The 24,136-nt window shown below is 54.2% G+C and overlaps 1 protein-coding gene across 1 annotated transcript in view; it reads left to right on the top strand.

Moving 5' to 3' along the window:
• NCOA6 (nuclear receptor coactivator 6) overlaps nt 1-14,708 on the top strand; it is a 46,063-nt gene extending 31,355 nt beyond the window's left edge. The window contains exons 10-15 of the mRNA XM_054392144.1: nt 272-382; nt 1,301-4,213; nt 6,036-6,104; nt 7,842-7,878; nt 10,719-10,867; nt 14,295-14,708. Coding sequence (XP_054248119.1) covers nt 272-382; nt 1,301-4,213; nt 6,036-6,104; nt 7,842-7,878; nt 10,719-10,867; nt 14,295-14,341 — 3,326 coding nt within the window. The 3' untranslated portion in view covers nt 14,342-14,708. The remainder of the gene's footprint in view (nt 1-271; nt 383-1,300; nt 4,214-6,035; nt 6,105-7,841; nt 7,879-10,718; nt 10,868-14,294) is intronic.
• Nucleotides 14,709-24,136: the final 9,428 nt, after the last annotated feature.

The raw sequence follows: 24,136 nt of genomic DNA, 5'->3' as shown, positions 1-24,136 counted from the left end.
TCAGGCTGAAGTTGGAAAGAAAGGGGAGAAGTGTGGAAGCTCAGCAGAACACCATGTCACTTACTTCCTTTTGGGTGGTGTTGAAGGCACCCTGTGTCAGCTCTGGGCTCTGCTGGGTTGTTCTGTTAGGGCAGAGCCCGTGGTGAGTTCTGGCAGGGCTGTGACAAGGGCTGGGACTTCACCACTTGAGGGCTTAGTTCTGGAGGAGCAGTCAAACACTGCTGTGAGGGCTGGGGCTTAACTCTGTGGTTCTCTTTCAGTTCTGCAGAAGCACATCCTGCTGGCCTGGAGGAGAGTGATCAGTCATCCATGTCTGGAGAGCAAGGCATGAACTTGGATAATGGAGGCCCCAAGCTGCCAGATTTTGCCAGCAGGCCACCAGGTAGTAAGATTTTTTTCTGTGGATTTATCTGAATGTTATCACTCCAGGAGAGCTTTTAGCTGATGATTGTGACAGTTCCATTTCAGTTGTGCTGCCACACAGGAAAGTCTAAACCTTCTTACCTCCTAGCAGCTAACTGCTACCATTGTTTAAGTGTTTCTTGAAGTGACTCAAAGTGAAGAGGTGGCCACTGTGCCATTCTGCAGAGTTCTTCAGCAATACCACAGCTGATCCAAAGTTCAGTACTTCTGGTGGTAGCACAGACTGATGCTTCACTGACTGAGCATTAACCACTCCCTGACTGGTCAAAATTAAGAAACAAAGCTTGCAGCTGGAATTTTCCTTAGCACATAGGGAGGATTTGCATCATAAGCTACATGAGTGGCTCTTGGCACTGCTTCTGGTCAGGCAGTACATGGCAGATTCTGCTTTGTGCACTAGGCAACGTCAGACCTGTGCCAGGGGCACCAACCGGTGTCCCACAGGGCCTGGCAAACCCTGAAGTTTATTTTGAGGAGTTTTAATTAGCAAAAATCCAACTCTGCATCTGCAAACCCCTAGGCAGCTGCAGAGCCTTCTCAGGTGGCACCAATCTGGAGTAATAGGGAGTGGTAGCATCCACTGAGGGCCCCAGCTCAGTGCAGCTGCAGAGGCTTCTCAGGTGGCATCAATCTGGAGTAATAGGCACTGGCAGGATCCAGTGAGGGCCCCAGCTCAGTGCTATGCCAGTCGTTCAGAGAGCAAAGCAAAAGGATTTGTCATGAGGAGGTAAAATCTTTGTCCTCCTTTGTACAGCCAGCGGTGTTCATGGGGCTGTGGCTTCTGGCTGGACCTTCTGCCTGCTCCTGCTGGTGACAGAAGTGCTGCTGTCTCTGCCCTTTGTCTGGTGTTGGTGAATGCATCATCTTGTCCTCTTAGGTTACCCATCTCAGCCGGTGGAGCAGAGACCACTTCAGCAGATGCCACCTCAACTCCTGCCACACGCGCAGCAGGCACAGCCGCAGCAGCAGCCACAGCCAGCGCCACAGCAACCCCAGGCACCGCAAACACCGCAGCAGCAGCAGCAGATGATGATGATGCTGATGATGCAGCAGGACCCCAAGTCAGTCAGACTTCCTGTACCACCAGGAGTTCACCCACCCAGAGTGCCTCTGGCTCCAGACACTCAGCGAATGCCAATGCAGCAGGGCGGCACCGTGATGGTTAACCTCCAGGGCCCTGGGCCGGTGCCTCCATCTCCTGACAAGCAGAGGCTTTCCTTGCCAGGCAACCCTCCTCTGGGAAACAGTGCAAGAAAAATGGTTTATCCAGATAGCGTTCAGAACCCTTCCAGCTCACCCCACGGAGAGGTCTCCTCAATACCCTCCCTCCCAGAAGGAGGTGGGGCTGAAGGCCCCCCAGCCTCAGGAGCTCAGGGTACTCTGCCATCTCATTTAGTAGTCTCACAGAACCAGTTAATGATGACGGGACCCAAACCTGGACCATCCCCGCTTTCAGCTGCCCCAAGTGCCAGTCCCCAGCAGCAGTCTAACTCCCTGCCCAGTGCTCTCACACACCATTTCCCCAATGTTGCCACCCCATCACAGACTTCAAGGCCCAAAACCCCAAACAGAGCAAGCCCAAGGCCATACTACCCTCAGACTCCTAACAACCGTCCCCCTAGCACCGAACCATCAGAGATTAGCTTGTCCCCAGAGAGACTGAATGCTTCCATAGCTGGGCTCTTCCCTCCCCAGATCAATATCCCTTTACCTCCCAGGCCTAACCTCAACAGAGGCTTTGACCAGCAGGGTCTCAACCCCACCACTCTGAAGGCCATTGGCCAAGCCCCATCCAATCTGACCATGAACAGCCAGTCCAGCTTTGCTGCCCCACAGTCACACAAGGCAGAAGGCATGGCCATGAGTGCAGGGAAACAGCCCAGTGCTGGAGGAACCAAGAGAGCAAGCCCAAGCAACAGTCGAAGGTCTAGTCCTGGATCCAGCAGGAAAACTACACCAAGCCCTGGCAGACAGAATTCCAAAGCAGCTAAGCTGTCCTTGCCGCCTCAGCAGAATCCCTCCCTCTTGCAGAACATAGAATTGCAGAGGAATATGATGGCTGGGCCCTCTCTGCCAACACCCCTAACTACCAGCTTCCAGAACAACAGTGTGCTGAGTAATCAGAGCCCTGCAGTTCCTGTGCCTGCTGTGAGTGGCATTCCTGAGGACAGTAAAGAGAGCCTCAGTGTGCCCCAGGATACGGAGAGCCAGAGCACACCAGGTGTCCCAGGCACCAAGGACCAGCCCAGTGTTGAACTGAAAGGTATCCCTGCTCCTGAGGTGAAAATGTTGGCTTCAGAAGAACAGGCAAAGAAAGATGGGCAAGCCTTGGACAGCAGTAAGCTTCCTGTCTTGGAGGAAAGTAAACCCATGGTGTCTCCAGCTATGAGGGAGGCACCAACTTCTCTAAGCCAGCTTCTGGATAATTCTGGAGCTCCTAACGTAACCATAAAGCCAGCTGGGCTGGCTGGTCTGGAAATGGCCCCGATAGTCACCACAAGTGAGGAGCTGAAGAAGGTAGCTGTCATTCCCCCACTGCAAGAGTCCTCTTCCAGCAAAGAGCCATCGAATGCACTTAGCTTGCCTCAGAGCAGTGAGCCCTGTTCAAACCCAGGGCAGCAGGAGCTGGGGGAAGCGAACTCCAGCGTGGCACAGAGTGCTCCTCCAGTCATGCAGAGGCCTGTCAGCTCTTCTTCTATTTCAGGGCCTTTACCCCCCAACCAGATCACAGTTTTTGTCACGTCAAACCCTATTACGTCTGCTGCTAACACGTCAGCACCGCTGGCATCTCACTTGCAGCCTGCGCTGGTGTCCACTGTGGTGACGATGCCCAATGTGGGGAGCAAAGTGATGGTGTCCGAGGGACAGTCAGCAGCAGGCCAGGCCAGTGCCCGGCCCCAGTTCATCACCCCTGTCTTCATCAACTCCTCCTCAATAATCCAGGTGATGAAGGGCTCTCAGTCAAGTACTATTCCGGCAGCCCCAATGACCTCTAACTCCAGCCTGATGCCTCAGTCGGTCGCCGTCGTTGGCCCTTTGCACCTACCACAGAACATAAAGTTCTCCTCGGGTCCCCCTCCTCCCAGCACATCATCCCCCAGCCCAGTTTCCAGCATCCCCACCAGCAGGCCGCTGGTTCTGAATCCCCTGGCACCTGCCGTTCAGATGCCTTCCGCTGCTGCGACTCCTTCCACCCTTCCTTCACAACTCCCTGCTCAGCAAGGCAAAGACTTCAGCCTGGAGGAGCCTTCCCCTCCGGGGGGTGGCTCCGGTGACCAGTGCTCCGTGCAGGCCGGACCTGTGGTTTCTCCTCTCCTCACCAGCAGCCCAGGCCCCGGCAACAGGCGCAGCCCTGTGTCCTCCAGCAAAGGCAAGGGCAAAGTAGACAAGATCGGGCAGCTGCTGCTGACCAAAGCCTGCAAGAAGGTCACAGGCTCCCTGGAGAAGGGGGAAGAGCAGAGCACGGCCGAGGGAGACGCGGAAGGGCTGGGGGCAGAGGCGTCGCTCCCAAATCCCTTGGGAGCAGAGCAGGCGCCAGCAGAACTCGATAGCAAACCTGTGCCCCCCCCGGCACCCAGCCTGACCAAACAGAGCACTTCTGGGCCTGGCAGCTCGGCTGCCCCTGCTGTGGCGTCCCCGGGCACAGCAGCCGGCAGCAGCCCTGCGCCCTGCGCGCTGCCCCCCGAGCCCGCGGCCCCCAACAGCAGCAGCCATGGCAGCGCCCTGGCCGAGCAGGCCATGGCTTCCGAGGAGCGAGCAGGAGCTCAGCAGGAGCCACCCCAGAGCACAGGTAAGGCTGGAGCTGCTCTGCTGCGGGGACACAGCACACTGCTCTTGGCGGCTTCCTAGGGGCTCTGGGCACCCCCGGAGTGTAGACACTGAAGCCAAGGCTGACAGCTGCCTTTGGGCTGTAGCACCTGAGGGACACCCAGGCTTGTACTGCACCCAGGGTCATGTTCCAGGGGTTGATTGCAGCTGCATTTGCTGCTTGTGTGCAGTATTGGCCGTGGGTGCAAGTAACAGAGCAGTGACTGCATGGACCTGTTAGAGGTGGGGAGGAACAGTGGATGTGTCAGTAAGCACAGCAGGGATACTGCAGGTGCCTGTGACAGAGTCATAGCATAGCATCCTAGAAAGGGTTGGGTTGGAAGGGACCATCAAGGCCATCCAATTCCAACCCCCTGCCATGGGCAGGTTCACCTCCCACCAGCACAGCTTGCTCAAGGCCTCATCCAGCCTGGTCTTGAACACCTCCAGGGAGGGCACAGCCACAGCCTCCCTGGGCAACCCGTGCCAGTCTCTCCCCACCTTCACTCTCAACAATTTCTTCCTCCTCTCCACTCTCAATCTCCCCTCTCCCAGCTCAAAGCCATTGTCCCTCGTCCTTGCACTCCCAGTCCTTGTCCAAAGTCCCTCCCCAGCTCTCCTGGAGTCCTTCAGGTCCTGGAAGGCTGCTCTGAGGTCTCCCTGGACCCTTCTCTTCTCCAGGCTGAACAGCCCCAACTCTCCCAGTCTGTCCCCACCGGGGAGGTTCTGCAGCCCTCTGATCATCTCTGTGGCCTCCTCTGGGTCCTCTCCAGCAGTTCCAGGTCCTTCTTGTGCTGGGGCCAAATCCTCTTTCCATTGCTTCTCATCAACATCCACACACACACGTCTTAACCTTCACTTGGATGAGAACTGCTCCCCTCCCCTGACCTCCTAGAAGGGGAATTGGGAAAAGCAGAGGAGAAAATGGGATTGCAAACTGATTTAATAAAATACCAACCCCCCTCTACTAGCAAAGTACCCAAAGCTGTACTCACTTGCTGCTGGTGGCAGTGAGTGCTGGATGTCAAGCACTGTGAGCACCACAGCTCTAGCAGAAGGGTCACAGCACACAGCAGAGGCAGCCTCAGGAGCAGGATGAGGGCTGAGCCCCTTCAGGGATGGCAGCCATTGAGGAGAAGAGGCTGTCCCCAGCAAACTTCCCAATTTGTATGGAGCATGTTTGGAATCCTTTGGTTGGCCACTCTGGGTCAGCTGCCCTGGCTTTTGCTCCTCCTTGCTTCAGCACCTGGCTATCTGCAGCTGCTGCAGACCTTGATCTCTATGGAGACACACATTCCATGGCTGGCCACGAAGGAAAACATAGAGTCTTATCAACTGGGTTCCCACCAAACAGCCTGCTGCAGGCTGCAGGGAAATGCAGCTTTCCCCCAGAGAAAATGGGTTCTGTGGTTCTGCCCCAGAGAGAGCAGGACACAGCTGCTGGCCTTCCCCACAAGCTGTTGCAAGGAGAGAGACAGCACTGGAGTTTCTAGGGCTGCTTTCTCAGCCTGGTGAAGAACTATTGGCTTTGCAAAGGTGGTTTAGGAGACTGAATTCCCTCACTTGCTCTCGTTGGAGGGAGCTTGCCTGGGGGGTAGATTTGCCAAAGCTTTTTTGTTGGTTTGTTTGTTTTTAGAGGTGGGGAGGTGGAGGCTGTGCTAAAACCATGGCATCTGCAAATGCAGAGCTGCAGTAAGCTGGCAGGTCCAGCAGGGTGTAAAAGCAGCCCCACAGCACACAGACATTTGTTGTGACTCTCTTGGAAAATAATACTTGTTTTCCCCTCCCCTCCACTTCTATTCCAGCATCCTCTCAACATTTAACACAGAAAAAAAGTTCAGTTGCACCATCAGAAAGTACTGTTCAAAGAACAGGTAAATCTTACTTTGGAAAAGCAGAAGATAGGTAAACTAAACTCTTTGTTTGTCACTGCAAATGTGTTTGTTTGAATGCACATGGAATGGTTTGGGGGCTGGGGGTGGTTTTCAGCCTTATTTGTGCTCTGGGGGTCGCTTTGCTTTGTTAGAGCCACGGTGCTGCAGGAGAGGCCAAGGCCTTGCTGTGGAGGTTCAGGATGGGATCAAGGAAAAGATGCAGAAATCACCAAGTCCCTTTTGAGATGTTGAGGCAGAAGCTGGAGGGGACTAGATCTGTCCTGTTCTGTGGTGCAGTTGGGAAGCTCTCTTAAGAGCAAGCAGGAGTTTGACCCCTGCCTGGGATACTTCTGAAAAAGATTTTCAACAGCCATGCTGGGAACCTGCATTTTAGAGTTGAAATCCTTCTTTTTCTGTTCAGCTTTTAATGCACCCTTGGCAGTGTTTCAAGGATGGAGCCCTGGCAGCTGACTTTTTGTTGTTGCCATCTGTTAGAATGGTGTTGCACCATCAATGGGGCTTTAAAAAACTCATTTCCAAGGTGAGTAGGGAAAAGGGATAGACATGGACTTCTGCATGGCAAGTGCCACTCTCGATCACTTTGCCATCTCTGATGTGATTCCTCCTGGAGCTTTCAGAAAGTAAAAAATGCCAGAAACTGCTTTGCTTGATCTTCACTTAGGGATGTGGATTCCCCCTGCCTGCCCCAGTGCTGCATAGTGTGGCTGTACTGGGCAGTTCCTGCTGGGGGAAGCTCTGATATCACTGATTTTTGCTGTTGGATTCTATCCCTGCTCCATTTTGGGCAGGAAGAGAAGGGACTCTTACCTGCTGTTGCTTAGTCTCATTTCTCTTTTGTTCCCAAGCCATTTGTATAGACTCCCCCAGCAGAGTCAGATTGCTCCAGCAGTGCCACTCTGAGGGGTGTTTACCTCCAGCTGTTTTCTTTTTTCACCCCTTTGTTCCTTGTGCACACTCCATCAAACCTGGGGTACTCCTGGGGTACTGCATTGCCTTCCAGGGCAGAGGCCCAGTTTGTGCCCCACTGTCCCCAGGGTGCTCCAGGGTGAGTACCTACAGGCAGTGTGACACCCAGCAGTGCATTTGAGGGGTGAGCCCTAAACCAGCAGCTCTCACAAGAGGGGATAACTAAACAGATAGTTCTAGAAAATCCCTGCTGGATATGGGGAGAATTAAAAGATGGACAGCAAAAAGATTAAAAATCCTCCATGGTGGAAGCAGAGCTGTTTGTTGTGGAGGAAGACTCAGGAGCAAATCAGATCTGGGTGTCTAAAATGACTGAGGAAGGAGGCAGGGCAGGCTTCCCTTCACCCCATCTCCCAAGAGATGTAGAAGTGTAATTGGGCTTCAGGAAATTGTCTTCCTTTGCAGGAGAAAATACTGCAGGGAGAGGTGGTTGGGTTAAGGCAGAACTCAACAGGCATCACAGCTCCAGATTGGTGTTTTTAAGGTTTCAAACCAATACAACCTGGAGGTTCTAGAAGTGATCCACCTGACTAAAATGGAAATAAAAAAGAGGCAGAGGACTGGAGGCCTTGGCAGGAAGTTTCTCTCCAGTTTTCTTCTGCAGGTTTGATGTGGTAGCTTGCTGTGCTTTGAGAGAAGTTTCTTCTTCAGCCCTGATCCCCTGATGATGAGAGCAATGTGAGATGGCAGTGCCTTGTCAGCAGATGGGAACCTCTACAGCAGATTTAAAATTATCTTTTTCTCTTGTAGAACTTGAAACAAATGCTCCAGTAGTTGCTGGTCAAAGGTAAGGAGATAGTTTGTGTAGATTCAGAGTAGATGTAGCTTTTGTGGGAGGAAGTCCCTTTCTCTTTGCTTCAATTGTACAACTTCTACTCCTTTCCATTTTCTTGTCCATACCTTTCCTGTCCTGCTAAGAAATTGGGCTGAGTGCTTCCAAACCTTGCTGGAATGCAGAGTGGAAGGTGACTTCCCCCCAGGGCTGCCTCTCTGCTTTGGGCAGTGTTTGCTCTCGTCCCTTCGTATTCTGGAAGGCTCTTGATGGTTCCAACTCCTTGATATTCACAGTCACAGATGGCATAGGGTTGGAAGGGACCCTCCAAGGGCATCTTGTCCAACCCCCCTGCAGGCAGCAGGGACACCTCCAGCTAGAGCAGGCTGCACAGGGCCTCTCAAGTCTGATCCTGAATGTCTCCAGGGATGGAGCCTCTGCCACCTCCCTGGGCAGCCTGTCCCAGTGTCTCCCCAGCCTCACTGTGCAGAACTTCCTCCTGATGTCCAACCTAACCCTGCCCTGCTCCAGTTTCAAACCATTGCCCCTTGTCCTCTCCCCACAGCCCCTTCTGAACAGTCCCTCCCCAGCCTTCCTGAAAACAAATCAAAGCTACTTCCCCAAACCCTGCAGCTCAGGAATTGTTTGTTTTCTGAAAGTCTTTCCAAAGTTGTTCTGCCTTCCCTGACTGTTTCTCTAGATTCCTTCTCTTTGCTTGCTGAAAGGCAGCAGGAGAGCCAGGTAGAAACCTCATCTTGCCCCAGTCATTAATTACAAATGGCTCTCTTCTCTCATAAGACTACAATATGGTCTCCACAATCTGTTTCTGTGAGGCTCTGAATGCTCCAGACTCTTAAACTCAGTCCAGGTGGCCCTAGTGAGAGACCTTCAGAAGCTTTTTTGGTTAGCTGCTGGCACAGCTGGCAAGTTTTTGATGCTGCCCTCGTCAGTGGAGTGATGCCCTAAGCCAGGGCAAGAGGTGCAGGTCTCTCCTGGTGGCTCAGCAGGCACTGAGGCAGTGTCTTCTGCTGGGAGGAGGTGAGGCAGCACAGTCCCTCAGAGCAGGAACCGAATGTTGAACCATGGTCCCCTTCCTTCCCTTGGATTGGGATCTCTCTGGCTGTGGCACACTGCAGTGTCACAGTGAGGTCACTGCAGGGCAGTGTTGTATAAACTGTTGTATAAAGCTGAAGGTGCCACACTGGGCAGCTGGGGGGATTCTCCAGATGAAGTGGCCTTGCACAGCTGTTCTCCAGCCTCAGTCAGCACCTCAGACCATCCCAAGTGCATTTCTGTTTGGCCTTTTCTGGACTGAGGCCTTTCTGAGCAAGGCCAGAAGGGCAGGGAAGTCCTCAGGCAGTGGCCAATACTGGGAGCAGGCAGCTTTGACTCCTGCAGTTACATGGCAGCAAGGACAGACCTCAGAGGAGCACTGCAAAGAGCTGTTCATGGGCCAGCTTGATTCCCATTGAGAAAGGTGATGCTGCTGTGAGACAGCCCAAGCTGTGGAATGTCACTGGAGTCTGTCAGGGTTCAGCTGGTGGTGCCTGCTTGCTTCCCTCCAGGTGTGCTCTGCAGCAGGAGGCTGTTCTTTCCCCCAGCTACTCAGCAGCAGTCCAGTCTGGGACCTGTTCAGGGGATTCAGTTCATAGATTGTCCCTGATACTGTCCTCAGGGCGAACAGCTGTCAGCATTTCTTTTGTATCTGGGACAATCCACCTGCTCCTGGCTTCTGCTGTGTATTTCCTTGCTGGAGAACATTTCTCTCTCCTTCCATGTCCAAACTGGTTTGATTCAGATCTCAGCCGCAGGGATTTGTTTGCCCTCAGAGCAGGGTTTCCCCCTGTGGTACAGCTCTGAACACACAGCTCTGTGCTGTCTGTTTTTAGGCAGCCTTCCCTAAAATCCTGCAGCTATTACCCAAAGGGCAGGAATTTCTTTTTTCCTTTTCCATTATCTGCAGAGTGATTTGTTGAATCCCTTTGGTTTGAATTCACAGGGGCTGAGTTTAGCCCAGTCTCCAGAAACTCCTTAGGGCTCAGAAGGTGCCTGGCAGTAAGGAGAAAATGCCCAAGGCCTCAGGATGAGTTTACAGGGTGAGGAGTGAGAAAACCAAAGAGAAGTTACCAAATTATTTTGGAGTTAACAAATAATCCCAAAATCTCCTTTAGAATTCCAAAGAGGAGCACTCCACTTCCTGCCCCAGTGACAAGGAGCAGGGATTTGCACCCTACCTCAAATGAGTGATTTTTTGAAGAGCAGAAAAGGTTTCTATTAGAGTAAACAAAAACTAATCTTTTAACTTGAAGCTCGAAGGGAATTCTCCATAAACCTTTCAGCTTTTTCCTGTGTGAAGAACTTGCTTGGAGTGTTTTTAGCAGAAGCTGGCATGCTGAGTGCAAAGCTCCTCCTTCCCTCCTGCAGCTTCACCTCTGTGCTTCCCCACCTGGTAGCAGCCTCTAATGTGACCCTTGTTTGCTTTTCCTAGAGCTCAGTAATGGTGGCACCTGTGGAAAGCAGAGCAGACACTTTGTCATGCATCTGATCTCTTGGGCTTCTAATGTTGAAAATACTCTTTTGTTTTTTCTGAGGACTTCTCAATTCTGTATCCTCTGATCATTTTTGATAGAAATGGACTTTTCCTCTGGCTTACTCAGGTCATTCTTCATCTGATAAAGCTTCTGGTGTCTCTAGCATTTCATGTCTTCAGTGCTAATAGTCCGGAACTGGTACCTGTGTTGGTCCATCCTCCTCCTCCTCCTCCTCCTCCTCCTCCTCCAGCTTGTCTGAGTTGCATAGAAAAACCATAACTCTTCTTAACACTTCATCAGAAATGTTTTGTCCCACTTTATTAGTAATGAGACAAAAGAGAGTTGTGAAAAGTCTAAAACTCCAAATAGAAGAAATTCAAGAACAGAGGATTCTGCCACTTCACAGGAAACTGTAGAGAATGGACAGCGCAAGAGGTCCTCCAGGCCAGCGTCTGCATCCAGCACTGCAAAAGGTAAAATGCACAGCAGCCATTCCCTGGAGAGGGCAGGGACTGACGCCCTGCCCACTGTAACCCTTTCAGTAGCTGCCTCCCAGCTGTGCTTTGCAGCTTGTCAGGCTCCTGTGCTCTTAACCCTAGTGCCGGCGCCATAGCCGCGGGTCGGTGGTGCCGCGGTGCCCAGTGGTGCCCAGCGCCGTGCCGGCAGCCCAGCTCGGGTGGATTTGCCACTGTTCAGATGTGGAAGCTTCCTGCAGTGCTCTCCAACACAGTGTGCAGCCAGCTGGCCTAGCTGAAGGCAGAAATGTGTGGCCATTATGAGGACTGTACTCAAGTTAAAAAGTGACTTTGGGTTTGGGGTTTTTTTTTGTTCCTTTCCCTGAAGCTTGAAAGACACCAGACCAATGCTTGAGTCTTCCCAAGGGCACAGGCAGCTCTTGTCAAGCCAAATGCTGTGCTTCAGCCACGCTCAGAACACTGCCTGGATGGCAGCCTGCAGCGTGGTGGAGTGCTCTGTGCTAGCACAGGGCCTCAGCTGCTCCTTGCCAGAGCGTGGGAAAGCCTAAAGTGACAGAGACTGCCTGGGGCGTGGCAGCTGCTGCTGTGCCTTATGTCCAGCCAGGTGACAATCTCTGAGCAGCACTGTGCCACCTGCTCACCACTGCAGTGCACATCCCTCCCTGCCCTCTGAGCTCTGAAACTCACTGCCAGCTCCTTTGGGCTAAGGGTCAGAAAAGTTCTGATGGACAAAAGGTGTGAGAGGGTAGAGGAGACCTTCATGAGGCAACATCCAACCAATATGTTAAACATACAGAACAAAGAGGCTTTAAGTTAAAATTATTGTAAGAGGAGGTGAAGCTGAATTCGCAACCAGCTCCCATACTGAAGATGCTAAAGTTTGCTGGTAAGAATATTTGCACTTCAAGAGGTTCAGAGAAGACTTCTAGCTAAAGGTAATTGTGCAGTGACTCAAAAGATTGCACCAAGAGACCTCTCTGTCCTGCACTTCTGTGGCTGCTGAATTGACTTAAATTGACTTCTCGTGGCAGGGTTGTGCAGAAGGACCTCAGTCTGTTACTGTCACAATAAATTATCTGTCATGGTTGTGAAGAGAAGTTTGACCAGTGTGAAGCCAGTGTAAAGTGGATTTGGTGATACCTTCCTGAGTTGGGGGGGGATCTGAACCCTATGCCCTGCCCCACCTGTTCTAAGGAATAAACCTAAAGATGACAACCAGTGGCACCTCAATTCTGAAGGTGTGGGAACATGAAAGTACAGCAACCTGGCACCATTGCAAAGCTGCTGCAGGGCTCTTGTACTGACTCTGGTAGCCCTTGGCCTCTGTAAGTAAAACCTCTGCTTTTAGAACTGCTCCTAGGGGTTGGGGTGCACATGTAGGGCCACCTCATCAGGCAGTGCCCTGGCCTTCTGTCTCCACACCTGCAGCTGCCTGCTTCCAAGGTGTAGAGGCAAGGAGCAAACCAAGACTTTCTGTGGAAGAGGAGGGGCTGGAGGGTTAGTGAGGTAGGTGAAGAAGTGTAACAAGGTTTGCCGCTTGTGCCTACTCTGTTCTGTGTTTCTGGTAGTGAAACAGAGCTCAAAAAAGCAAGTTTGGTATCTCCTGGCCTCCTCCTGCACACCCACAGCTGTGTGAGCTGTGTCCTGAGGAGCTCACCCCACCCTGCAAGAGAGAGGGAGGGGCTGGGGGAGGGTACCTTCAGAGACAGGGGCTGCTGATGGTTGTTACAAAAATGGCAGTTAGGAAAAACTTAGAGCAGGGAGAGAGAAGCAGACTTTGAGCAGCTGGTGTGGGACTTCCCTTGGTGAGCATCAGGAAGGAGGCAACAGAACCATAAGAGAGCACAGCAAAAGGCAGCCCTCAGCCATACCTGCATGGTGTGCTTTGGGGAGAGACAGGCCAGGGAGGAGCAGGTGATGCTCCCAAGGGGCTGGTGGTGCTCCCAGGATGATGCAGGTGATGCTCCCAAGGGGCTGGTGGTGTTCCCAGGATGATGCAGGTGATGCTCCCAGGATGATGCAGGTGATGCTCACAAGGGGCAGGTGATGCTCCCAGGATGATGCAGGTGATGCTCCCAAGGGGCTGGTGGTGCTCCCAGGATGATGCAGGTGATGCTCACAAGGAGCAGATGATGCTCACAAGGAGCAGGTGATGCTCACAAGGGGCAGGTGATGCTCCCAGGATGATGCAGGTGATGCTCCCAAGGGGCTGGTGGTGCTCCCAGGATGATGCAGGTGATGCTCACAAGGAGCAGGTGATGCTCACAAGGGGCAGGTGATGCTCCCAGGATGATGCAGGTGATGCTCATAAGGGGCTGGGGTCTGGGCCAGGTGCTGCCTGCTGCCCCATTCATTGTCCCTGACACTGGGACATCAGCAGCCACAGGGGTGGGCACAGCTGATGCTGCTGCCTGCCCAGCTGCTTCCAGGGAGCATCACTGCTTGGAGGGTGCTCTGGTGAGTGGAGGTGGTGCCTGTTGAAGTGTGAAACCCCCTCTGAAAGCTGCTTCTGTGCTGGGCTGCTCACACTCTGGAGAACCTCCCCAAGGGCTCTTTCAGCATTTCCTGGAGCTTCCAGTTTGCTGCACTTTGGAAGGCTGATGTTTTTGTAACCCAGCAGCTGGCAGCCAGCTGGCAGAGTTGTCCCCTCCTGCTTTTCTGGTTTTTAATGGCTTGGAAATTGTTTGGGTTTGGTTTTTTTTTTCTCTTTTTGACTCTTAAAACCCAGCCAGCTCTGTCAGCTCTTGGGAAAGACTGTGAGGAGCCAAAGCTCCCTGGTACCATTTCAGCTCACATCTTAAACACTCTAAAGGTGCAGACACCCTCAGTCCTTATTCCTTGCTTCTTTTGGTTGGGAAGGGAAGCTAAGTGCCTTGGTAAGTGCACTGGAACTGTCATCTGCTCTCCTGGTAGGTTCTGCAGGTGCTTCTGGTTGCTCTGCTGCAGTGCTGGGGGATGTTTGGTATCTGTGTAAACTGCTTGTCTGTCACCTGCACGGAGGTGACTCCTCCTTTCCTAAGGGCCTCCCTTTCGTGGAGGTTCCCAAACACCCTCCCGAGGTTTTTCCCCATGACACTTGGGTGTGCCTGGTGCACTGCTGCTTCAGAGACCCCTGCCTGTGGCACTCTGAGCAAGCTGTGGGGTGTGGGGAGCTAAGACTGAGGCACAGCTGGAGGTTCCCCACTTCTTTCTGAGGCAGCGACCTTAGGACTGGAGCTGCGCTCAGCACTCGGCAGCAGTGAGGCTCCCGGTGAGGTGCTGGGGGAGCTCTGGGGCACTGCCCTCCGTGGGTAGGGGCCAGCTGTGTGAGCTGTGGTCTGCAGAGGCCCCCCCGGGCTGTGATGTGAGGCTGGCAGTGGCAGGGCAGGGCAGTGGCACCTCTGGGACCCTCGTATCCACGCTTGTTTTCTTCTCTTGATTTCAGAGACGAGTGCCAGTGCAATGCAGTCAAAAAGAAGAAAATCCAAGTAAATTACTGCATGGAAACATGAACCTTTGTAAATGAGTGTGAATTGCCCACTAGCAATTTTGAGCTGTGATTTATTTTTTGGGTTTTATTTTGTTGTTGGTTTTTTTTTTTTTAAATAATTCTGTACAGTGTCATTTTAATATTGTACTGTTCCCAGGAAAGGATTTTGGGGTTGTTTTGGTTTGGGTTGGGTTTTTTTCCTAAAAAACCAGATAAACAGCTAAGAAAAAAACCCAAACAAACCACCCCAGGTTCTTCTCAAACCCTCCTGGATTTCCAGAGGGAAGCCTGTGGGGTTAATATCTTTGTATGAAGTGGCAGGGGAGGGGAAGCCAATTTGTAAATTTCTTTTGTTTCTACTTTCCTTCTGTTTTTTTTTTCCTCCCTGAAGAAATTAGAAACTGCAGGGTTGTCGTTTTTAGGTATTGCAAACTAATGTATTGTGCTGTTTAAGTACTGTATGTGAATAGCAGTCTCAGAGGGTTTTCTAACCAACCGCCCCCCCTCCCCCCCCCCCCCCTTATCCTGTTGGGAAATGTAAATAATTTTATTATATAGTAGGCTGATGATGTATTTGTTGTAGAAATGGACCAGTGAAAACAAACAGACAAAATAATAATAAATCTAAAGGTTTGTACAATGTGGAATCAATCCCCTCCTGCTCTGAATAAATGTTATTGTCCTAGAATTTGGGCTGATTCTTGTTAGCAGCATTCCAGACAGGAAGACTGAAAGGATTATTTAGAGCCCCAGTCCTGCAAGCTCCTTATATGGAGCTTTAGAAGGGAATTTGTTGAACCACAACCGATGCAGCTGCTCTTGCAAAGCAACAAACCCCAAAGGCCACCCCCTGCCCCCGGGGTGCCTGCGGTGAGTAGGCAGTGTGAGGACACCCGGGGGACAGTGCTCCCCACACACAAGGCTGCCAGGCAGGGAGGTGGCCAGGAGAAGGCCCTGTGAGATGGGTTGGAGTCGGTGAAAGGCAGCAGGCAGCCCGAGGGTGATTGTCTGGGGAGCTGCTGCCGCCGGGGGGTGGCTGCTTTGTACCGAGGGCAGCCCAAAGTAGGTCAGCAGCTCGGTGCCAGGCAGCTCCACGGTGAGGAGCAGAAGCCAGGCTGTGCAGATGGCCTCTGCCTGCTGCACAAGAGGACACTTTGACCTTTGCTGTTGCCTTACAGCATGTAAAGCATAGGTTAGGGTCTGGCAGCAGACTGATGAAATATCAATTATACAGAGCCACACAATGGGAGGGTTGGAAGGGACCTCTGAAGACTGAGTCCAACTTCTCCCTGCCAGAGCAGGGTCACCCAGGGCAGGGCACACAGGAACATGTCCAGCTGGGCCTTGAAAGTCTCCACAGAAGGAGACTCCACAACCTCTCTGGGCAGCCTGCTCCAGGGCTCTGCCACCCTCAACATAAAGAAGTTCCTCCTCCTGTTTAGATGTTCAAGATATTAGATGTCCTCATGTTCAGGTTTATGCCCACTACCTCCTGTCCTGTCCCTGACACCACTAAGAGCCTGGCCCCATCTCCCTGACCCCCACCCCTTAGATGTTTGTAAGCATTGAGGAGGTCCCCCTCAGCCTCCTCTTCTCCAGGCTAACCACCCCCAGCTCTCAGCCTCTCCTCACACCAGAGCTGTTCAGTCCCCTCAGCAGCTCACTGGCCCTGTGCTGGCCTCTCCCCGGTAGCTCTTTGTCCTTAGAGCTGGGGAGCCCAGAACTGGACACAGTACTGCAGATGTGGCCTCACCAGGGCACAGTAGAAGGGGAGGAGAATCTCTCTTCCGTACTCCACCCATCAGGTAACTGCAGCCATGGATGGGATCTGACTGAACCTTCTCCAGGCTGAGCAGTGCCAGCCTCACCTGCTGGCTGCTCCAAGCCTTCAGTCGTTTCAGAGGCATCTCTATGCCTCTCAGGGATGAGGTGGCTGCTAAGAAGGTTATCAGGCTGCTGGCTCTGTCCTTGGAGAAGGTGCTGAGATCAGCTGAGGTGGGACTCCTCTAAGGGCAATCAGCTTTAGCCCTTGCAATCCCCTGCTGGGTTTTAGGGTTTGGTGATGGAAAGGAGAAAAGAAGTCTCCTCAGCCTGCACCATCCCCTCCCTTTGTCCTGGTCTTCAAAGGAGACATTCTTGGGTTTCCTCATCTCTAATGGTTACAGCACTGACTACTAGAAGTGTACTTTTAGAAACCAAAGCTTGCTGCAAAGAGGTTCACCTGCAGGCTTTAGAGGAACACACAGAAAACAGAGTTTAAACAGATTTTTATTATTATTTGTGATTTTTTCTTTATATTAGATTTTTTTTCAGTCAAAAGATAGCATCACAACCAACCACCCAACCAGCCCCAAGGTACACACACACAGCCACACCTCCAAACAGCTGCCAGGCAGCCCTGCCCTCACCCTGTGACACACAGCAAGGCTTGAACAACGTCCTGCAAGAAGGGGACCCCCACCCTCTCCTGCCCCTGCTTACAGCACTGTGACCTCAGACACACACCAAGGGCAGCTTTAGCCTCCAGCTCTGCACCAGCTTCCAGCCCTTCAGCGTTGGGGGTGTAGAAAACCACTTGGGGCTTCTACTCCTCTGCTCCAGATCCTGCTGTGGGAGCTGTGCCACTGCTGTAAGGTGGTCAGCAGAGCACAGCTGACACACAACTGCTGCAGGGGCATCTCCTCTGCTGCACCCAAGCAGCTCTGCCCCGGGAGGGTGGTGGGCATGGGGCTGGCAGCTGGGGAGGAGAACATTCTCTGACATGTTTTAGGGAAGGCTTAAGGCAACCTTTCCAGCCCAAGAGCACTTCCTGCTCCTCTCTCCTGGCACACTCTCCATCCTGGCTGCTGCTGCTGCTGCTCACTCCCCACGTACAAACCAGTGAGGAACTGGGCTTTATGCTGAGCTTTGCAGAGCTGCCCAAGGGATTTAGCATCCAAAAGGCTGAATGTTTTTCAACCTACCAAAAAAAAAAAAAAAAGCTAAATGCTTTCATTCTGTTAGAGTGCTCTGGACATCCCAGCATCGACTCTGGAAACAACACAGGAGCACAGAGGTTGGAAAACTGACTCCCCAGGCCCCTCTTGCATAGGACTTTGGCAGAGTTCACTGATTTGTTCAAGTTCTGCAGCTCTGTTAAAGGACAGAAGACAGAGCATGAGAAGGGTGCAAGGCACGAGGACATCAGCCCAGCCAGGTGACAGGAAGGTGCCTGGTGAGGTTCCCAAGCACAGCATCTGGGGCTGATACATCCAGGTGAGATCCTGGCTCTGTGCAGGTGCCTTGGGCATACAGGAGGCAATGTCAGCTTCACTGAGGTGCCTGCTTCTGCTCCCTCACCCGTCCACTGCCCCAGGCAGGACTGGGTGGGCACAAAGCTGAGGGCAAGACTCCAGTGGGACTTGGGTGTAGCTGCTCCTGGCTTCCCTGGCATCGCTATGGGAGGTAAAAGGAAGGAGTGGAGCCACTTGGGGCTCCCCTGTGTAACCCATTTCTAAACCACACTTAGAGCTTCCTGGGCTGGTTCCCTCTCCCTTTGCAAGAGCTGAGTCCTCACACAGGTGATCAGACAGGAGCAGGGACCTTCATGGTTGGCTGTGCCACAGCCAGAGCTTGGCATCCTTGCTGGCACACTCTGGGGCACACACCAGCAGCATCCCCCTGCCAGAGCTCTGTGCCTGCTCAGGGTGTGGGGGCTGGAAAAAGGATTTATGTGAAAAAAGATTTCCGAGGGACTCCAGGGAAGAGCCACCTCTGCTCTTGAACAGAGCTGCCCAGGCCCTGTAAGGAGAGAGGCTTGGGCAAGGACCCAGGAGCTGAAAGGAAGGCTGTGTGATGGTGGGAGACAGGAGCCTGTGAAAGGAGCCAGAGCTCTCCCCAGGAGCTGAAAGGAAGGCTGTGTGATGGTGGGAGAGAGGAGACCCTGGGGAGAGCCCTTCCAGGCTGTGGCTGGTGGTCCAGAGCCCACAGCTGAGTCCTCCCAGCTCTGGCATTCTGGAGCTGAGCAGAGGAGAAGGCGGCATCTGCACTGTGCGAGGACCCCTCTGGCTGTGAGGGACCTGCCAGCCATGCAGAGCCTCTCCCAGCACTTCACCCAGCTCTGCAGCCACATTCCTGTGACCTGGGACAGCTGCCCTGGGTCTGTTAGTGAGACAAGACTGAGCCTTGAGGACATCAGGGAAGTATTCAGGACTTTGAGGTTGTGTTGACAGGACTGAGAGAACTGGGCAGAGGTGGAAAGCTCTTAAGACAAGCCTTGAGGTGACCAACCCCATTTAAAGCCTTTGAGGTCCCCAGCTGGGCTGGTGGTGGGGACTGCCCTGGGATGGAGAGGCTGTGAATGTGGTGGGTGCCTGTCCTTGGGCCCTGGGCCCTGCAAGCAGCTGTGCTGAGGAGGTCACCAGACAGTCCTGTTCTGGAGAAGAGTTTGGATAGAAGCTCTGAGTCCTAGGGGCAATGCTGGGGCTCTGGAGTGAGCCTCCCAGCACCAGGAGCTAGTTCTGATTGCAGACAGCAGAGGAGGTGAAGCAAACTGGAGGCCCCCCCTGTGCCATCTGTGCCATCTGTGCACGGTGGCTGCTGGTAATCTCTGGTGGCTTGAGAGTCACCACCATGGGAAGAGCTGGACACCAGTGGCCTCTTGCTTTATGCCTGGGCACCTAGGGAAGGCTCAGGGACTGCCATCACTGTGTCCCCAGCACAGGGGCAGGCAGCCCCAGGCTGGTGCTGGGAAGCCCTTTCCAAGGAGGTGTCCTGCCACCTCGTGCTGGCTGCTCCCAGCTGTCACACGCTTTGGTCTCTGGGGACTTGCTGGTTTCTCAATAAATTCACCACAAATCGAATTCCCACTTCATGCAGGGCACTGGAGCTGGCATTTACCTCTCACAGCAGGGACTGCAGAGCTGTGAGTCCACTCTAGAACCTCACTGGAGTAGTGCTGAACCATTTCCTTCCCTTCCGAGGGCCAGGGCAATGCCATCCCGAGGTTGGGTTTGAGCCTCCGAGGGGCTGGATGGCAAAAGAAGAGCTGCAAGATGCAAATGTCACAATCTCCATGGATCAGGAACGTGCCTGAAGGAAGATGCCCACAGTGGAGACCTTTGGGATGAGCCAGGAGGTTGTTATCCATGATGGATGCTGACACCCCTGGAGAGTTGTTTTCCTTCCAGAGCCCAGAGAGCTCCTGCAGCAGCTTCTGGAAAGCACTTCTGGGAGTTTCAGAGCATCCAGTGACAAGGACATTGGCCCCAGCTCCCCTGGCAGCTCCCCTGGCAGCTGCCCCCAGCCCTGCAGTACAGGAGAGAGCCAGGACTGGGTGAAAGGACCTTGCTGAGGCTGAGGTGGCTGCTGCTGAAGGGTCCTGCCTGGCATGACTGTGCCATGGCTGCCAGCTTGCCTTTGGCTGGTGCTGAGGCAGAGCCAGGGGGCAGCTGCCTTGGCAGCTGGGTGACACAGGGCTGTGTGGCTTTAGACATGTCCTGAAGTGATTTGGTTTTCACCTCCAGAGGTGGCACTTCTCCAGCAAGGCTGCCTCTCCCAGCCTTGTCCTGGCAGCTAGGGGCTTCTCACCGTTCTCTGTGGGGGTTCATCATCCAGTGGCTGCCCCACTGCAGAGCTCTGAGTGCATAGCTCTCAGGCCTTGCTCGGAGAAGGTTCCTTACACCACAGGGACTTGCAGTGAGATCCTTTCCACCACAAGGGTCTGCTGCTTCCCCAGGCTCTGCTCGGTGCTGCCAGTGCTGCCCCAGCCTGCCAGCAGCGGCCCCGATGCCCACAAGCCTGCCTGGCCATGCTGCAATGCCAGCACAGGGCTGGGGAGCTGCTGCCAGGCCAGAGCCAGCTGGCCCCTGGCAGGCATGGCTGTGCCTTGCTGCCCAAGCACAGTGGCATTTTCTGACCAGACATTTGCCCAGGCCTCTTTTCTTTCTATCTTTTTTTTTTCTGTTTTTTGTGCTTTCATTGCAAGAAATCCAAACATTTCCTCCCCAGAAAGCTGTCACCACCAGCAGCATTCCCTCACACAGCTGCTCCCACAGCTGCCCTCTGCTGGCAGGGTGGGTGCAGGAGCCAGGCCAGCTGTGGCTGGCACAGCAGGCACAGCTCCACTTCCCTTCCCAAACCTTGGGAGCTCATCATTATCCCTGCCTGGGTGTCCCCAGGGAGGGACCAGCAGCGTTCTGGCAGCTGTAAGGTGAATTTTTAGGGACCTGGGCAAACAGGGAAGGGCTGCAGCTCAGGGGTGGTTCCACCACAAGAGGCCACAGCTCCTTCTCCACACAGGGGCTCAACCTGGACACACAGCAGCCTGTGCAGCTCCCCACTGTAGCCTGCCAAAGGCTCTGGCCTCAGCCCAGCAGCATCCTTCAGGACCATGCAGCCTCACAGACAGAAGCAAACCCCACAGCCAGACAGAGAAGCCCAGAAGACTCCCATGATCAAAGCCCCCAGCAGATTTGCTTGTCCCTGAGTCCATGCTGTAGTTTCCTCCTACCCAAGCAAAGCAAAGCAGGCAAGATCCAGCCTAGATCCTCAGGCAGGACACCAGCCCCAGGCCTCTCTGCCAGCCAGCACTGTGCTAGCTTCACCTTCTCACTGGGAGCACCACACAGGTAGTCACAAACTGAAAATACTGGGTGGAAAAAAACCAACTCCCCAAACCCAATAAAGCCACCAAAAAAACCCAAACAAACCACAAAACCCCAACAAACCTCACAGCCCAAACCAAGCTCTGGAACCCCCACACCATGTGTGGAGGACCTACAGATGCCCTGGGGTGCACCCAGACACAGCTCTCCCTCTGGAAGCAGCTTTCATCGGCTCAGTGATCCCAGAAGGCTGATGGATGGCCTCGGGGGGAAAGGGCTTCTTGCTCTGGCAGCACTGGGCAGCAGGTTTAGTGCCAGGCCAGGTCCTGTGCTGAGCAGTGGGCAGGAACGTGGCAGGGCTGCTGCCAAGTGCAGTCTGGGCACAGCTGTGGCATAGCAGGAGGGGCTGGGCAGGCTGCAGGACATGCCAGGGGGCTTAGAGGTGATGACTGGATGTTAGTGAAAGTCTGCAAGTGTGCAAACAGCAGAGGGGGCTGGCAGAAGGCCACAGAGGCTCCAGCAGCCTGCGGGGTGCCAGGACTCTGGATGAAGCTCCTCGTGAGAAGGTTATTAATAATTTATTAATCCTTTATAAACATCAGCTCGATATAAAGTGAGATCAGAGTTCTGCCCCATGCCCCATGCTGGCTGGGCACAGCCTGGAGACAGACATCTCGAGACTGGCACAGAAAGGAGGAAGGGGAAGCAAAGGACTCCCACAGACCAGGACGGAGTGACAGTGACAGCCTGGGGCATGGGGAGTGGGCGCTGGGTGCCATCTGTCAGCTGCCACCGCTGCACTGAGCCCCCAAGGGCTGCTGGCACACGAGGGAGGAGTGGGACACAGGGGAGAGCTTCCACGAGCTCCTGGAGTACCGTTTGCAAGCAGACTGCTGGGCACAGAAAGGTCTGGCAGGCAAGGCTTGGCAGGATGCACCCCAGGCACACCGCTCCCTGCCAGCCTTGCCACCCGCAGCCTGTCCCTTGCTGGGAGATGCAGCGTGGGGGATGGTGCCACAGCCAGCACGGAATTGCAAAGCCGCTCTGGAGGGACTGGAGGCATCCTGGATGCACAGGAGGCGGTTTGGAGTGGAGCACAGGCAGGATGCTGTGGGCTGGTCCACGTCCTGATGTGTCTTGGGCTGGGAGAAAACTCTTCCTCTAATACTGGTGACCACAGAGCACATCACCCAGGGACACAGGGCAGGGCGGCATGGGGGAGCAGCACCTCGGTGGGCATCCACTGGGCACCTGAGAGCTCAGGCTCAGCCCTGTCTGGCACCAGCATCCCTGTGGCTGGGGCCACACTCCCAGCTCATCCTGGGTGCCACTTTGGGTGGCAAAGAAAAGGCATTTGCTGTGAGGCCCAGGAAACCAAAGGATGTAAACAGTTGAGCCAAGCAGGCACCAGGCTCTTTGCCAGGCACACACCAGGGATGGAGCAGGGAGGTCTCCAGCATGGCCTGGGCTTGGCGGTGAGGGAAGATGTCTGTGGCCAGCACCACGGAGAGGCTGGGCCGGGGGGGGATGCCAGGTTCCCCAGCCTGGTCCTCCTCTGCCCATCAACCACCAGCTGTGAAAACTCTGCTCTGCTGCTGCCATGCTCAGCAGGGAGGCTGGAGAGGCAGAGATCAGAGCAGAGCACTGCAGAAGGGGGCACAGCATCTCTGCTACCACAGCAGCTGGCACCCTGCTGGCCCCAGAGGCATCACATCACTCGTGGGACGAGGGCACCAGGTCGCAGCAGCACTTGAAACAAGGAACTGGCCTGGAAGAACTAAAGGGGGAAGGCTGACAGAGATGTTTGAATTAGGTTTTCCATTCTTTCCGTGCTTCTGGGAATGCCATCCCATGGGAGTGAGCAACAACTGCTGCAGGAGTGCATCCTCAGCTGCTCGCTGCTGCTGCCCGGAGCTGCAGGCTACTGCAGGCTTCCAGGCATGCAGCTGCAGGCTGCTGCTCCTAAGAGGGTGCAACTGGATTTGAATCTCCTTAGAAACATTAATGAGGTTGGGCTCACCATGATTCCCTCAGCCTCAGCTGATGTTAAGGGATGTAACATGGAAGAAAGTCATGAGACTGCATTTTTGGGGGAGTTTGGGGGTGCATTTCTTGTTTCTGAGGATGGGAATCCAGGCTGTGAGCTGGCTGCAACCAGGACATGACAGCCAGGCCTTCTCCAGGGCACCAGGTTCAGAACCAGTCACTAAAGGGAGGGAGCTGGAGGGGACCAGCAGATTGCTGCTGGGTTTGGAGCCATCTCAGCTGCTGCTGGAGCCAGTGCCAAGTCTGGACCGTGCCCTTCACAGGGCAGAACGAGTCTGTCATGGGGAGGGGAGCGATCTGCAGGGTAAAGCAGTGCTGCTGATGGCAGGATTTGGCCCTTCCAGGGAAATGAGGCAACTTGGAGTGGGAAAGGAGGCGTTGCCATTACTGCTCCACTGCAGCCATCCTCTGGCCCAGTGCTGCTGCCCAGGCCTGCCCTATCCTATCCTTCCACAGCCACTCACAGGTCCATCTTTGCCCTTGCTTCATCCTCTTCCCTCTGGCCTCTTCTTCAACATCCCTTCACCACCAGCTGGGTCATGCTTTTGCCACCTCAGGGAAGCTGTGCCAGTCCCTGCCTCCACTCCCCTTCCAGGGATTACTTCCGGGCAGCTGGGGCTCCTTGGCTTTTCCAAGTGCAGGGAGAAACAGGGACACGCAGGGCAGGAGGCAACTGGGTATGAGCTTGAACACAGGAAGCTCCAGATAAGGATGAGGAGGAACTTCTGGGTGGGTGGCAGAGCACTGGAGCAGGGTGCCCAGGGAAGTGGTGGAGTCTCCTTCTTTAGAGACTATCCAGATCCATCTGGCTGTGCTCCTGTGTGACTTGCCCTGGGTGGTCCTGCTCTGGCAGGGGCGTTGGACTGGATGATCTTCAGAGGTGCCCTCTAAGCCCTGCCCTGCTGTGGTGCTCTCTCTGTGGATGCACACAGGGGTGGCTGGGGCAGAGGAGTGGCTCCAGGAGGAGGGGGCTTGCCTAGCAGAGGCAGCCAGCAGCCTGGTGGGACTGCCAGTGGTGGCGACACTCTGCTGGCCCCAGGCTGGCGCCAGAGGGCTTGGGTGAGGCCAGGGACGGTGCTGCGTTTCCTGAGATTGCTTTAAGGTTGTCGTTTAAAAACCACCACGGGGCACCATGAGCTGCCCAGCCTGAGCCTGGCCAGGAAGACT

The sequence above is a fragment of the Indicator indicator genome, chromosome 24, assembly GCF_027791375.1.
Source record: "Indicator indicator isolate 239-I01 chromosome 24, UM_Iind_1.1, whole genome shotgun sequence".
Taxonomy (NCBI): Eukaryota; Metazoa; Chordata; class Aves; order Piciformes; family Indicatoridae; genus Indicator; species Indicator indicator.
Note: the sequence above shows the minus strand (reverse complement) of the source record. Positions and strands in the feature narration are given on the sequence as shown.